Source organism: Nyctereutes procyonoides, unplaced genomic scaffold, assembly GCF_905146905.1.
Source record: "Nyctereutes procyonoides isolate TBG_1078 unplaced genomic scaffold, NYPRO_anot_genome, whole genome shotgun sequence".
NCBI lineage: Eukaryota > Metazoa > Chordata > Mammalia > Carnivora > Canidae > Nyctereutes > Nyctereutes procyonoides.
The window spans coordinates 17,356,823-17,373,022 of NW_026575117.1; the positions used below are offsets into that span (position 1 = coordinate 17,356,823).

At 33.0% G+C, this 16,200-nt stretch overlaps 1 protein-coding gene across 1 annotated transcript; it reads left to right on the forward strand.

Annotated features, from left to right (window-relative positions):
• The first annotated feature begins 234 nt into the window (after window positions 1-234).
• RGS18 (regulator of G protein signaling 18) lies at window positions 235-14,766 on the forward strand. The gene is made up of 5 exons (XM_055334060.1): window positions 235-529; window positions 1,011-1,112; window positions 2,375-2,436; window positions 11,656-11,822; window positions 13,296-14,766. The coding sequence occupies exons 1-5, from the start codon at window positions 411-413 to the stop codon at window positions 13,551-13,553; spliced, it is 708 nt and encodes a 235-aa protein (XP_055190035.1). The 5' UTR covers window positions 235-410; the 3' UTR covers window positions 13,554-14,766.
• The last annotated feature ends 1,434 nt before the right edge of the window (window positions 14,767-16,200 follow it).

The window sequence follows — 16,200 nt, forward strand, 5'->3', positions numbered from 1 at the left end:
TGTGGTACTTCACCACAACATATTTTACTATACACAATACATATTTAAAAACTTTTTAAAAAGTTCCTGTGGGAAATGACAGTGTCATTTGGGTCTATTAAAGCACCATTCTGGTTGCACAAACTAGAAAGAGAAGTTGCACTGTGGTAATACTAGTCTTTATCTTAGAGACCAACAGTCATTTTGCAAATTTGTAGTATCATTTCCCTAAACAACTCAGGACCAAATTGTACTTCAGTTCCTCAGTTCTACTTTTTTGTGGAGACAGAAACACAGCTCTTGGTTCTATTTGTTTTTCTTTTAGGCACTGCTAACAGAGTTATGATAACTTATTGTACCATGAATAATTATGAAATAGTATTAACAGGTGAAGGATGTAATAAATTAGACATCTCTTCATTTTAGAGAAGATGGAAACATCATTGGTTTTCTTTTCTCAATTAAATATGTGCGAATCAAAAGAAAAAACTTTTTTCAAGTTAATACATGGTTCAGGAAAAGAAGAAACAAGCAAAGAAGCCAAAATCAGGTAAAATCATGACTTTTAAGATCAGCTTTATACTTTTAAAAACATGATTGATGTTGAATATTTATTAGCACTTGTTTTTAAAATAGCTGATTGAAAATATACTGAATATACTGTTACGACTGGGGGAAAAAAGTCTCTTAATTAGGAGTAAACGCCTGTTAAATCTAAAGTGCTTTTATTTTAGAAAAAAGTACAATAATTTTAACACAGAGAAGAACTAGTGACAATCTTAATTGAAATATAATCTCAAATACTTTACAATCACTGAGGAAAAAAACAAAATATATTTCCATATGCTATCCTAATTCTTCCACAGACTGAATAAAATTCACTAGGAAAACCATTGAGTGTGTGTGGGAAGTAGATGGTGGGTGAGAAGGGATGTTCAGGTAATTACCAATCCCAAATTTGTTTGACAGTCAGAAGGAAAGATTTTAATTGTCATCCAACTTACCCTGAAGCTAATGCCTTTTCGTTACAGAGCTAAAGAAAAAAGAAATAGGCTAAGTCTTCTCGTGCAGAAACCTGAGTTTCATGAAGAAACCCACTTCAGTAGATCTGGGCACTTGGCCAGAGAAACAAGGTGAATAACTTTTAATTATTTGAAGGAAGATTTTTGCTGATTCTATCATTAAAGGTTTAAGAAAGAGGAAATTAGGGATTTCCATTTTATTGGAAATTATACAGTAATATAAGGAAGGTTAGAGATCTCATTTCAAAAAAGTAAGAATATTCCATAAAATTAAACCACTTTAATAGCTTGAATTAAATAACCTTATAAAAATTTAAAGATGCTCTTTTAAAATTATATACCTGCCAATTTTAAATGATATATTTTACTCCTTATAAACTGATGAAATACTCATTAAATTAAGAGTTTTCACCGTGTAATATTGTCATAGAGGAGACCTAGTCATCTCTTTCCTTAGTGGCTTGGAAAAAGTGCCTTTAGGTATAAAGGCAAAAAAGCATGAGAAGGAATGTTTTGTCATTTTTAGCCATTTCTTTAATTCATACAGAAAATTAAGTGGCCTTATATACTAGGATAATAAAAATTCTTCCGAATGAAAAATGACCAATAAAAGATCAAAGACAAATATAAACAACTTTGTGAGTTATAACTATAAAATATTTGTTGTATTACAACTTTTTAAATATATTTTTTATCCCTTTAGAGCTTCATTAGCCAAACTTCCTGTATCTGTTTTAAAAAAAATTGCTGCATATCGTGGTGAGAGCTTAAAGGAAATTGCAGTTTAAAAAATTTGACTACAAGATATTATCAGTTAGGTTCTTCTATTTGCTGAAATAAACTGGATATGCAGAGATAAATATTTTCTCAAGAAAAAAAAAGATAATTGATTTCTTTTTCTTTGTTCTTAACATAACACATGATTAATTTTCTTTTTTTAAGATATTACTTATTTATTCATGAGAGACACAGGGGAAAAGGCAGAGACACAGGCAGAGGGAGAAGCGGGCTCCCTGCTGGGATCTGATGCAGGACTCAATACCAGGACCTGGGATCATGATCTGAGCCAAAGGCAGATGCTCAACCACTGAGCGACCCAGGTGTCCCCATATGATTAGTTTCAAATAAAGTAATTCTTACACTCATGAGAAAATACTTAATGTTATTTTAACATATTGTTTGAGAGGCAAAATCAATAAAAATGTTGACCAAGATTTTTGAAGTTTTCAATATAAATACAACTTTCATTACATAATAATAATAAAAAAAACCCTATGGCTGAGAAGAGCAGTGTTACAGCATATGTTCTTTCGAGCAGATCCATAAACAGAACTTCTGCATACTCCTTTATAAACATTTTGTTTCTTGAACAGAGTCTCCCCCGAAGAAGCAGTGATATGGGGTGAATCATTTGATAAACTGCTTTCTCATAAAGGTTAGTGGTCTTTTTCTCAAATGCTTTATGTCTTAATAGAAAATTATGCAAAGTATGCATGTAACTCTACAAAGCAGGCTGTCATAAAAATGTAGTCTGATTAGTAATTTACAGCAATCCAAGTTTCTGATCAAAAGAAATAACTAAAGTATAGAATAGTCAACAAATGGAAAATATTTTTTAAATATTTTGATTTTACTAAAAAATACTAATTGTGGTTGAAATAATATTATCTCTTTGTGCTGTGATTAATAGTTTCAAATGTTTTAATTTATGGATTTTTGAATGAAATCCTTGGTTTTTAAGTACCCGATTATCCGTGTTATTTTTATTGTTAAGTGATCTAAAATCTAAAGTAGTTCTCTTTTTTTTAAGTTATTTATTTATTTATTCATGAGAGATAGAGAGAGAGGCATAGACACAGGCAGAGGGAGAAGCAGGCTCCATGCAGGGAGCCCGATGTGGGACTCCATCTGGGGTCTCCAGGATCACACCCCGGTTGGAAGGCGGCGCTAAACCGCTGAGCCACATGAACTGCCCTAAAGTAGTTCTTTTATTCAAAATTCAGGAAACCGTCTTGAAAATACTTTTTCTCAAATTTTGTAAATATTTCACCCTTCATATCATTTATCTATTTTTAAAGCAGAATTTCATTGAAGAGTTGAGAATCAGATGGGTGTTTAAGATGAAGCTCTGTAGATGAAGTAGAACATGAGGACAAATACTGACTTCTCGTTTGTTCAAACTATGATAAAGCATGAATCAGAGGACAGGTTGTCTAGATTGTTACTCTTTTTATTTTTATTTTTTAATTTGACAGTTTATTGTAAGGAAACAGATATCTTTTCATCTGTGGATGCTCAAACCTAGCACATCACCTGATAAATATTAACTGCTCAAATAATATAACCAAATTTGTTGCTAGGAAAAAGGTAGCCCAGGTTCCTTTGAGGGCTGAATTCTGGTTTTCCTCTGCTACATAATCTTAACTAAGCTTCCGAATACCTCTGACTTTTAGCTTCTTCAACTGTAAATGGAGATAACAATGTCTTTAGCTTCAATTGAAATGGATTTCTCTCAGGATTAAATGAGATGATGAATATGAAACCAATAACTAACACTACACAAATGTAAATTAGTACTTCTATTAAGAAAAAAAATAATTATCAACAATAAATTTAAGAATCTTTTTCTATTTTTCAGTTTATTCTCAACTGGGTAAAATTACTTAAAGGGTGAAATTTCAATTTAAAGAAACATATAAGTTGTACTTATTTGTTGAACTTAGTAAATTGGTACCTAATGTATTCATCATACTCTCATGACCCATACAGAGAGAAGAAATATTCAGTGAGGATAATTAGACCTACAGAAAATTTTCCCTTGGCATTCTGTAATCATCCTGTTTTACAAGTAGTCAAAACTGGGTGGAAAAAATTAAATCTGCTGCTCTCTCTTTTTTTCTCTGCTGGTGGAAATATTAAAGAGCTATAAAATAGTAGCAATTTGAATCAAGAGGGTTCAACATGATAACAAAAGTCAGCACTGACCCACTTGGACATTATTATCATTGCTCTTGATCAAAGTGCTAATTAAATTATATCGAATTCACAAAAAAATTATGTTACCAGTATTCTTTTAATCAATCCCCCTCAAAATCCAATTATTTTTAATTGCAAAGCTTATTATAATATTAAATTATAAAGCTTATAATAATCAGCTAAAAAATTCTTTTGGTTGCAGTGGTTGAATTCAGCTCATTTCCACTGTCTTGACTCCAGGCAAACAAAAAAAACAAAAAAAACAAAAAAAAAAAAGAAGGAAAGATCTTATACTCATTAGTATACACACACACACACACACACACACACTTACTTCAAGAAAGACCTTACTCTATCAAATTTTACAGAATTCCCCTTTGGTTAGATGAGTAAGTTTCTCAAATTCTGTATGTCATGTCTATATAAAGGAGATAGAGATTGTATTAAATTATTCAGATGGGAAGTGCAATGAGAAATCAAACAAAATATAAAATCAAAATAAAATAGAAATTTGAGTATTTAGTTTGACAAAAATGGCTGATATTAAAAGCAGTGTATGCTGATTATTAGCATTTTTAGAAATAGAGCCACAGAATAGATGGTTCTTACTCTAGATTTTAGGGGATTAAACAAAATTCACTAGCTGGACAAGGAGAGAGACCATCCAAGTGAAGAGCCAACTTAGGCATGGGGCAGTAATCAGTCCAATTTATTTAGGGAGTTTAAAGGAAAGTAATTCTTTGTTGAGAAACAATTTGAAAAAGGAAGAGTATCTTAGGATGACAGACAATAGACGAGACTAAAACAGAAAGAGCATGGGTTTGCTATATTTCACAGAACCAACAGAATCCATGGAGTGTTTTGATAATCCCACTATTTTATCCAAATCTTAATATTCAAACATAGTTTTAACTCTTTTGAAAATTAAAAAGAACAGAAGATAAAATAGAAGAAAATCTAACCAAAGTATGGGCTTTAGTTAATAGAGTGTATAAATATTTGTTTATCGAGTATAACATATGTACCTTACCAATGTAAGATGTTAATAATAGGAGGAAACTGGTTGTAGGATGTAAGAAAACTGCACTATCTTCATAACTTTTCAATAAATCTAGACCTATTCAGAAATAAAATGTTCCTCATTTGTTTCTATACAGATATTAGGATACATTTTTTTCATCATCACCATTTATTGACAAATTTGTCTGAAATTATGAAATGAACCATAAAAATCAATAATTTAACCACATATATAGAAATCAATAATTTCTAATGCTATATTTAATAGAAACAAAAATTATGAATAAATAAAAAATCAATATCAGATTATATCTGTGTTTCATAATCATCAATTTCAACTAATTTTAGTTATTAGTCTTATTATTGACTTTATCAATATAAAATTAGTCAATTCCAATAATATTATACATATATGCATATTACACTTAAGCATATATGTGTGTTTGTATACATATATGATAATGTTGCTGAATAATATATGTTTGAAAATAATTAGCTAGTGATACAAATGCTATATAACTTGCAATGTATTGTGTAGCCTTTTAGAAATTATTAAAAGAGATTAAATGGATGAGTGCAAGATTTCAACAGGAGGAAGGAAAAATATTCCTGAGCCAATAAAAAGGTAGGAGAATGACTAGGGAAATAAGAGATTTTGGTGTAACTTGGAAAAGCAAGTGGTTCACTTTCACTAGGGTGGAGTAGGGAATGAACACATTGGGAAATCAAGTTACGGACAAATTTTGAAAGAGATTGTTAGAAAACTCTGATGGACAGAAAAATAGAATTCTATACATGCAATGTGGACTCCCTGCAAGATTGTCACAAATATAAAAGCTAACCTCGAGGTAAGGGCTATTTTGGAAAGAAAACAAATGACCTTGGTGACTGACTGTGCACGTATTATAAAATGAGATGATGAAGAGATAAGAGATTAAGGAAAAGAATGAGCCACAGATCTCTAGATTTTATTCCCTATTAGCAGGGGGATGACAATGCCTTTTATAGTTGAGAGAAACACGTGCAAGAACAAGATTTGTGAGAAATAACAGGTCAGACTTTGAACTTATTAAGTTGCTTGTAAACTTTATCAGAAGTTTTGCAGGGATTTTGTAGGCACACACCTAGAATATGGAAGAGTAATTGATTATAAATAAAGATTTTCTAACCATCACATCTTCAGTTAATAATTGATGTGATGTGAAAGGGGCTGTTATTTCCTGCAGAGTCTCTATCGATAAGAAAATCTTCCAACTACTATATAAGTGTGTATTTTCCTGTGTATCCTTTTTTTCCAGTCATTGCAAATAATTCCAATATTTTTGACCTTTTCATTAATGAATATTTACCTGGACTTTTTTGTAACCTGTATTGTGGTTCTACTAAACTTAATCCTGAGAATAATTCATAATAGTTGGGAGAAGTAGAATATGTAAGTCATTGCACCCCCTTGCTTTAAAAATATAAACTGATTATACTGTGGAAAATACTAGTGCCTTTGAGAAAAGGCTGCAAGGAAATGAGCACTTAACTTTTGGGGAAGGAAGTGAGTACTTCTCCTTACGCTTTTTACCTTGTGGCTTTTCAACTTGCCCTTCCCAATTTTCAGTTACTGATTTTCTGCAAAATAAGGGATTCCAGTGTTCTACAAGTTAAATTTCTGAATTGAGCTAACCCATAACAAATAGTTTCTTAATCTGTCTCAGAATAAAAGTAAGTAAAATCCAGTCTAAATCATAAATGGATCACATAAATAAATCATTATTACAAAAGTAACTACAACATTCTGTGTCAGGTCAAGAACTATGAAGCTAAACATTAAAGGGAAAACATGCAACCTAGTAATACTGTACTTGGGTTTCCAACTTGAGAGTTTCTTGACTTTTTGTTTCATTTGGTTTCTTGGCATCAGAAAAATTTTCCAACAGATGCCAGAGTTTCAATTTAGAAACATGCAATCACAAGCGTTTCATATTTGTATGACACATTGAGCCAGCTTCTTCCAGTGTGAATTCTAAACCCAGGTTCCATCAAGCACTTTTGGCAGCTGCAATCACCACTGCTGCCTTCTAAAGGACTGTCTGGTAAGTGACTCCTTCTGTGTACGAAATGGTTCCATTGTGACCTGACTTAATGTAGCCGCCCAAAGTGGGTAAAAGAAACAGGAAGTAACTAATGTGCTGCGATAATCTTGCACAACATTGCATATTACTTTTTAAAAAGTAATTTACTTAAACTTTTAAATAAATGAACTACTTTCTCATTTATTATTAATTCATTTCTTAAAAAAACGATTTTATTTATTTATCCATGAGAAACAGAGAGAGAGAGAGAGAGTCAGAGACACAGGCAAAGGGAGAGGCAGGCTCCATGCAGGGAGCCCAACTCAGGACTTGATCCCGGGATTCCAGGATCACACCCTGGGCCAAAGACAGGCACTAAACCACTGAGCCACCCAAGGATCCCCATTAATTCACTTCTTGAATCAGTATTTAGTCTTCTTTATTATATTCATATTATGCAAACAAGATCCATTTTCTTTGATTAACCCATTATAAGCACTTTCAGCACATAGTACTCTCCCTAATATTGGTGCTATGGTTTCATTCCGAATGTTTGTATCAAACTCAAGACTAATTATGGTAAAAAAGGCCTTTTGCATGATATTCCAGAGCACAATGGCTGGGACATAGTTTACAGTCATGTTTTGTGAACTAATAAAGGGCTATATATTAAAAAACATTTATGTTATTTTTTTGAGAGACTTCTATTTGAATTCCATGCAAGTTGATTTTCCTCTGCTCCTCCAAACAAAAGAAATAACCACCAAAAATGTCCTTCTTTAGCCTTTAGTATATAAATGCCTGTCTTGCCCATCCATTAACCTTCATATTCCTCAGAAGTAAAGACTTTGCTCTTTGATGGCAGTTTATAACTTTGAACAAAATATATCTGGGTTCAACATTATGTGTTGTATTTTACCAGCTATAAATTTAGGGCAACTTCACTCTTGGAACCTCAACTTCTTCATCTGTAAAAATGGGTTACTCAATAGGGTTGACATGAAAATTTAATGGAACTGTGCCTATATAAGGCAATGTGCCAAGACCTTAGCAAACACTCAAAACTTCTATTATAATGAATACTATTGCATTTTCAGTATACAATACAATCCTCATATTCATACTAGGTGTTTCATAAACAAAAGATAGGTGAAGAAAGTTATTTTTATTTTTTATTTATTCTTTTAAAATTTTTTTTTATTTATTCATGATAGTCACACAGAGAGAGAGAGAGAGAGAGAGGCAGAGACACAGGCAGAGGGAGAAGCAGGCTCCAGGCACCGAGAGCCCGATGTGGGATTCGATCCCGGGTCTCCAGGATCGCGCCCTGGGCCAAAGGCAGGCGCTAAACCGCTGCGCCACCCAGGGATCCCAAGAAAGTTATTTTTAATATGTAACCATTTCAGTTGCCTGGCATATGGGTGATTTCTTTTAGATGCTTAGTGCAAAAACACTTTATTATAATTGAGATCTATTAATAGGAAAAATAATGATCATATTCTCCCCAAATTATGAAATTTGTTAATTCAATTTAAGAATAATTTGGCATTTAAAAACTGATCGATCATACTTATCCATGACATATGGATAGAATAAGCTGAAATCAGAAAAGTTTTTTCATTCACTCTGGTCAATGTAACTTTATTCACAGACTCCATAATACTTATACTTAATTTCCTCTTTCCAAACTAGGTTTAACCTAGAACAGACTATTATCTCATTGCAAGATTCCAGGCACTTTATTTTGACTTTGAAACATATACATTTTTTAGGTATTTGGGGAAAATCTTCTGTGTATCAAAATGCTTCAAAGAATCATTTCCCATTTAAATTTCCCTTCTGGGGAAGCTGGGCTGGCTCAGCAGTTTAGCGCTGCCTTCAGCCCAGGGCATGATCCTGGAGACTCAGGATCCAGTCCCATGTCAGGCTCCCTGCATGGAGCCTGCTTCTCTCTCTGCCTCTCTCTCAGTGTGTCTCTGATGAATAAATAAATAAAATCTTTTTAAAAAAAAAGTTGTGTTTAATCAGGGATTATCTTATTAGCATCTAATGACTGCAGACAAGTTCTGGCTAGTTTGTCAATTTTAAATAGAGCTTCTCAAATTTTTGTAAGCTTGACCTTTGTCTGTCTTCCTAGTCTCTTCATAAACGTTTAACCATTAACACCTGGTACTCAGAGTTAATTTATGGAGAAAAAAAAATCCCCCCTTATTCTAGTGAAAATGCTAATGGAAGACGCAGTTGAATAGAGCTGCTTGATTCTTTTGTCATGGTAGTGGAAGTCATCACATATGCAATACTTTGGAAATGTCTATAGGTTGTCATGTCATTTTCTGTTCCTGTATCTCTAATATATTTTTAAAAATTGTTTACAACATTAAAAATAGTGCTTCATGGCAAAGAGGACAAATTGTATATATTAGGAGAAATAAATGGTGAAATGTAAAGCATACTTTGAGGATTTGTATTAGTTTCTTATTGCTGCTATAACAAATTACCATAACTTTAGTGACTTAACACAAATCTACAACCTTACAGTTCTGTAGGTCAGAAGTACAGTGTAGGTCCTATTGGGGGAAAAAATCAAGGTTATTGTCCCTTCTGAAGGGTCTAGGGGAGAATTCCTTCCCTTTCCATTCAGATTTTTAGCAAAACTCAGTTCTTTGCAGTTTTGGAATGAGGTTTCCATTGTCTCTCTGACTCTAAACTCCTGACCATTTGCACCTTCTAGAAGCCACCGCATTTTTTGGCTCATGACCATCTTCTTCCATCCTCAAAATCAGTAACAATCCTTGTGTTGTATCTCTTGAACCACTCTTCTGTCTTACTCCTCCACATTTCAGGAGTCATACACTTAGACTGGATTAAATTATTCACTTAGATAATTCAGGATACTTTCCCCATTTCATGGTCCCTAACCATACTCACATCTGCAAAGCTCCTTTTCCCATGTAAGGTAACATATTCACAGGTGCAGATCAAATCTGAATTGTTTAAGGGTCAACTCTAGTAAAATATCAAAAATAAGATAATGATATACCACCATTTATTTAACTATTTACCCATTGAAAACACAAAGAAGTGGTTTTTTTAAATTTTATTTTACTTAGACATTTAACGTTTGTTTGTCTTAACATCTCTTTATTGCTCCTTCTATTCAAAATGATAGCCTTGCTGTATAGAGTATTCTTGGTTGCAGGTTTTTTCTTTTAGCACTTTGAGATATCATGCCACTTTATTCTGGCCTGTAAAATCTCTGCTGAAAAATCAACCAATAGACTAATGGGGTTTCCCTTGTATTGCAACTGTTTTCTTTTCTTTGGCTGCTTTTAAGATTCTCTCTTTATCTCCACTTTTTGCCATTTTAATGACTTTGTGTCTTGGTGTGGACCTCCTTGGGTTGATTTTATTGGAGGCTCTCTGTGCCTCCTGGATCTGGATTTCTGTTTCCTTCCTCAGATTTGGAAAATTCCCAGCTATTATTTCTTCAAATAAATATTCTGCCCCTCTTTCTTTCTCGTTTTCTTCTGGGATTCATATAATGAAAAAGTTATTACACTTGGTAGTGTTGCTGAGTTCCCTATTTTTCTCATTTGTCCTGTTCTTTGGAGACATATGCCTCTGTCTCTTCATTTTATCTAACTCTCTGTGTCTGTTTCTATGTTAGAAAAGTCAGCTACATTTGCTCTTGAAAGTAGTGGCCTTATGAAGAAGTCCTATGGTGCCTTGTAATGAAATCTCCCCTGTTCACCAGAACCTGATTTCAGGTGTCTCTTATGTGTGTTATGTGTTTTACTGTTGTGGCTGAGCTTGGGGTGCGTGGCACGAGGGTCTGTTTTTGCTACCTTCTGTGTGCGTGCAGTATCCCTTCCTCCTGCAGAGAGTCTCATATGTCCATTTGGCTCCCAACTGTGTCTCTGCCCTTCCTACCCTTTTCAACATGGCCTCTTCTCTATAATTAGGTGTGGAGTCTTTTCTGCCAGGCCTCAGGTCATTCTCTGGGTTACTTACACTGATCCAGGTGTTATCCAGTTGTAGATAATAGGTGGAATAGTTTCCGGGCTCTGTAGAGTAACCCCCACACCCCTGAGAAAGACATTGAGGGACTTGAAAGATACCCAAAACAAAGTCCAGAGCAGGGATTTGTCCCTCTTACCCAGTTCTACGTATGATACTGGCCTCATTTCAACAAGAATGACATTTACCTTTCATAATTGTGAAGATTAAAGCTAATTTATATGAGAGCTCTCATGTATTATGCAGATGTGTATTACTTCACTACATTAGAGGGAAGACATAGCTATTCTGTTAATATTAGCAGTTATACTTTATTATCAAGTAGTACTTTACAGAAGAGGAGGTGAGTGAGGGGATGGTTAAATAGGTGATGGATATTAAGGAAGGCACTTGTTGTGATGAGCACTGGCTGTTGTATTTAAGTGATGAATCACTAAATTCTATACCAGAAACGAATATTACACTGCATGTTAACTAACTTGAATTTAAATAAATATTTGGTGGAAAAAATATCAAGTAGTATAATTCCTCAGCATTAATATTGTATAATTAAGATATATAATTTCTTTTCTTGGTAGATGGACTGGAGACCTTTACCAGATTTCTTAAAACTGAATTCAGTGAGGAAAACATTGAATTTTGGATAGCCTGTGAAGAATTCAAGAAAAGCAAAGACCCTCAACAAATTATCCCTAAAGCAAAAGCAATATATGAGAAATTTATACAGACTGATGCTCCACAAGAGGTATAGTAAAGATGATTATAAAAATTTAAAACTCCTTGAAAAATTTTTAAGAGAGTCTGCCTTTATCAAATTGGTATCTTCATGCATTCTACAAGAAAGGTCAAGATTTTATTGAAGCAAAAATGAGTATTTATGTAAATTCCTACATACAAACAGAATGGATTTAAGGCTTTGCCATGGAAGCAAAATTATAATTGAAGTCATTCCTTGGGGTTATTTTTATTCTACACTAAGAATGAATACAATTACTTGCAACATTTAGATTCATTCACTTATCCATATTAATCATCTAAGCATAAGCAATGCGCCATCAAAACTAATGATTTCTATATGTGAGGAAGGCAAGACAAATTGAAAAGTTTGTATAATGTACCGTTATGTGTGAGCACATCTACCTATGCAAAGTTTTGATTATCCCAAAATAATTATTCTCTTTGATAGACTAAAAGAAAATTTTATAATTGATAGATGAGGGAAATCTAATTTAACAAGGTTCAAGTGAAAAAACAGTTGTGATTTTCTTTGATTGCAAGCTCAATACGAGATAACTTTGTGATACAAATACTAAAACTATAAAACTAGCAAATATCCCTCAAAAATAATTAAAATAGAGTTTCTGTATTTTTATTATGTATTCAATAAATAATGTTTCTTCACTGGAGTGGTAGAACTGGTAGTCTATCACTATTAAAATTTATGTTTCACTATAAATTAGTATTGTCCATAAAGTAGCATTGTCTATGTGGATATCATTTCACATGGAATGATGACTGTTTTTTCTTGTTTCAATATGATTCAATCTGTTCCGTGTTTCAATACATTATTCTGTTTTTCCCATGGCCACATTTATACACAGATTTTTTTTTTTTATAAACAGCTAGTTGTATGGTGTTATTCATGAGGGAAAAAGAAGGAATCCTAACTGAAAACATACCTCTATCAGAATCAGATATAGCAGTAATGCTTTGATAAAAAGCATTAAAGAATTTTTTAATCTTTAAAAGACATCCATTTTCAGCACATACTTGGTGGTAAGAAAGCATCATAATAAAATGAAAAGAGCATGGAAATAAAACAAAAGCCCCACATTGAAATCCCAAATATGCCCCAAACTCACTGTTTACCCTCATTCAAAATAATTTAATTTCTATGAAGTTTTAGTTCCCACTTTGAAAATGATTTAACCTAAAGGTCTGTATGATATTTACAATGTTTCATTATTCTAAATTAGCAGAGAGTGAAAAGGGCCAGGATTATAAAAAGAGAAGAGCTAGATGAAATGTCAGCCCAGATTAAACCACTGGATCCCAAGCCTTAAAACCAAAAAACAAAAAAACAAAAACAACAACAAACACACAAGCATCCAGGTGCATTATGCCCACTCCAGCACTGGATCAATCCCGCACTGTTTTTCAAAAGTGTTTACTTAAGTAGGTTGACCATAATCATACTTTTTTATTATTATCATTCCAGGTTAACCTTGATTTTCACACCAAAGAAGTCATTACTAAAAGCATCACCCAACCTACCTTACATAGTTTTGATGCTGCACAAAGCAGAGTGTATCAGCTTATGGAACAAGACAGTTACACACGTTTTCTGAAATCTGACATCTATTTAGACTTGACAGAAGGAAGACCTCAGAGACCAACAAATCTTAGAAGACGATCACGCTCATTTACCTGTACCGAGTTTCAGGATGTAAAGTCAGATGTTGCCATTTGGTTGTAAAGAAAATTAATTTTGCTCATTTTGATGGCAAATTTGTAGTCTGCTTTTAAGATATAACATGCTTACTTTTAACAAATAGGTACATCTTTAAAATAAAATGCATCATGTCAAAGGATTTTAAAAGTGTAAATGAAAACTTAACATTTTAACAACACATACTATATCTGTCAATGTATTCTGTAAAGCCTTCCATTTGACTTAATTCCATTCATAATCATAAAAACCTATTACATAATGGGAAGGAAGTAAAAGAGTAATAACAGTGTTTTATAGAATGATTCATTAGACTGTAAAGTTGAATAGAAGTTAAGCCAATAGTTAGATCAAATACCTAGTTTGGATTTTTTTTCTAGATGTAAACAAATTAATGCTCAGATATCCATATATTCAGAATACATTTTTCATAATGATGAAGATTCTTTTTTTCTCAGTTATAGAGAAGTGGTCCTGTTCTTATAATAGGAGAGGGCAATCATCTGTTCTGCGGTTACAACCCTGGGTTTGAGAATAAACAATGTATCACTTCCAGTGATAAGCCAGAAACAGAAACTCTGGGGAATGGATTCACTTATATAGAACTTCCAAGTTAAACATAATCCACATTGAAAACTGATAATAGGATCCATGTTTGGGCTCATTTTTAAGTAAATATGAGCATGCTCCAGTAAGTGGAACACATTTCCTCTTTTTTTTTTTTTTTTTTTGTGGAACACATTTCTAACAGTCACAGAACCATGACCAGGTTCTACCTAACTCCAGACTGGGACTAGGAACATCTCACCTGCTAACAGAAATTACTACTAAAGTACTAAAGTAGTGGGCAGTCAGTGGTTTGAATGAGGCCCAGGGAAGATTTATCCCAGCTGTATTTAGGTTTCATTTTTGGACTTTCAGGAGCGGGATAGAAATTAGAAATGAGAGGAGGTAAAGAAGCAAGGAGTCCAAACCCTGGAGACTCATGTATCTGCTACATTGTCTCCTATAAAGGAAGTGTTCCCCCATTGAGCATGTTCTTGTTCCAAGTCTCATTGAATCATTTCATACTATATTATTCAAATAAGATTATGGTCATAAGTTATATATATATGTCTCTACTTTAGGGAAATATTTAATTTTAGATGTGTGTTGCATGTAAATATCTATATCTAAAGATGTCATACATTTGGCTTTGGCAAATGTTGTTTTAGTTGAAATGTAAAATATAAAAACTGAGAATCACCTATAGTAATAAATATTTTTAATTTCTTCATTCATATAGTTAATGTTCATTTGACCACTAAGTGCTCTTCCTGACTGATTATCCTTTCTGTCATCAAACTACACATGGACATATTTTCTTATTTTAGAATGATACCGGGATAGAAAATATTCATTATTTTTTCACTGATATTAATGCTAATTCAATTCTTTATGCTATTATAAATATGAAGACAAGGTGTCATGCATTTCAAAAATCCACTAAGAGATGATTTTTAATTTTTCTTTGGCTGATTTGTAGTTTTCTGGGGAAGTGTCTTTTCAGAATCTGATTGCTTCATGCACAGTTAAGACATGATATACAAGCTTTCTGATCGCATTAGAAAAATCATGGACTGATTTTAACAGCATTATTCAGGACCACAAATACATATTATGTTGCTTTCTCATTTATAATACTTTTCAGATGTGTCCAATATCTTGTTTAAAGTATTCAATGAGACCTTTCAAAAACACACCAGGACTTTCTGATGAAGTTAATACCTGACTTCAAGGAACTTCTATCCATGGGAAGGACAATGTGGTCACAAACAGGAAACAAAACAAACAGAGAAGTGAAAGAAGCCAAGTAAAAATGTGCAGACAGTACTGAGCACTGGCTGGAGGAATTACAGACATATGTAATGAAAGCCTGAGAACTTGAGAACCTCAGTGTCTGGGTTCCCGGAACAGATATGTGAGCCTCAGAAGCTCATTTAACTTCTAAACACCTTTACCTGACACATTTTATATATACATAAAGGCTTAGGATTTCTAATTCTAATCCTCTACGGTCCCTACATTTACTGATTCTAAGTAGACCACCTGATATTCTGCAAAGCACCTCTTGATTAATGCCCAAGCAAGGAAAGAGCCAAATAAGTATGGCTAATGAAGGAAAACTTCTGACTAAAAATTAGTATGGGCTATTGGTCTAAGAGTAAAAAGTCACATCTTTGTGTCTTCACAATATGTCTGAGTATACTTTGTAGTAAGTATGAGATTAGATATTGAATTGTTATCTTTCCACTGTAACTTGCTTTAAAATGCTTATCTCTAGAAACCTGAAGAGATCTCACAGAAGAGATAAATGGAATTCATTCACATAATTTGATTCATTACAGGCCCCCTTTAAATAGTTTTCAGAAATGTATTTATGTTTAATTGACAGAAAATTACATAGCATAGAGGCTTTGAAAGTAAATATTTGATTTAAAAAAAGTGACATGCAGAGTATTAAGAGATTCTGATAAATGAATATCAACCAAAAAATCAGGTGAATAATATATGAAACTATGAAATAAATTCATTAAAACATCATGATTCAAACCATAAAATTTTATTTAACTATTATTTATGAGCATATTTATTGTGGAATAAAATAAACATAGTCTTTAAAAAAAACACATGC

Coding starts and splice junctions, on each gene's coding strand:
- RGS18 (XM_055334060.1), top strand. CDS start 411: ATGGAAACATCATTGGTTTTCTTTTCTCAATTAAATATGTGCGAATCA. Junction 1,113..2,374: donor CACTTGGCCAGAGAAACAAG/GTGAATAACTTT, acceptor TTTCTTGAACAG/AGTCTCCCCCGAAGAAGCAG. Junction 2,437..11,655: donor TAAACTGCTTTCTCATAAAG/GTTAGTGGTCTT, acceptor TTTTCTTGGTAG/ATGGACTGGAGACCTTTACC.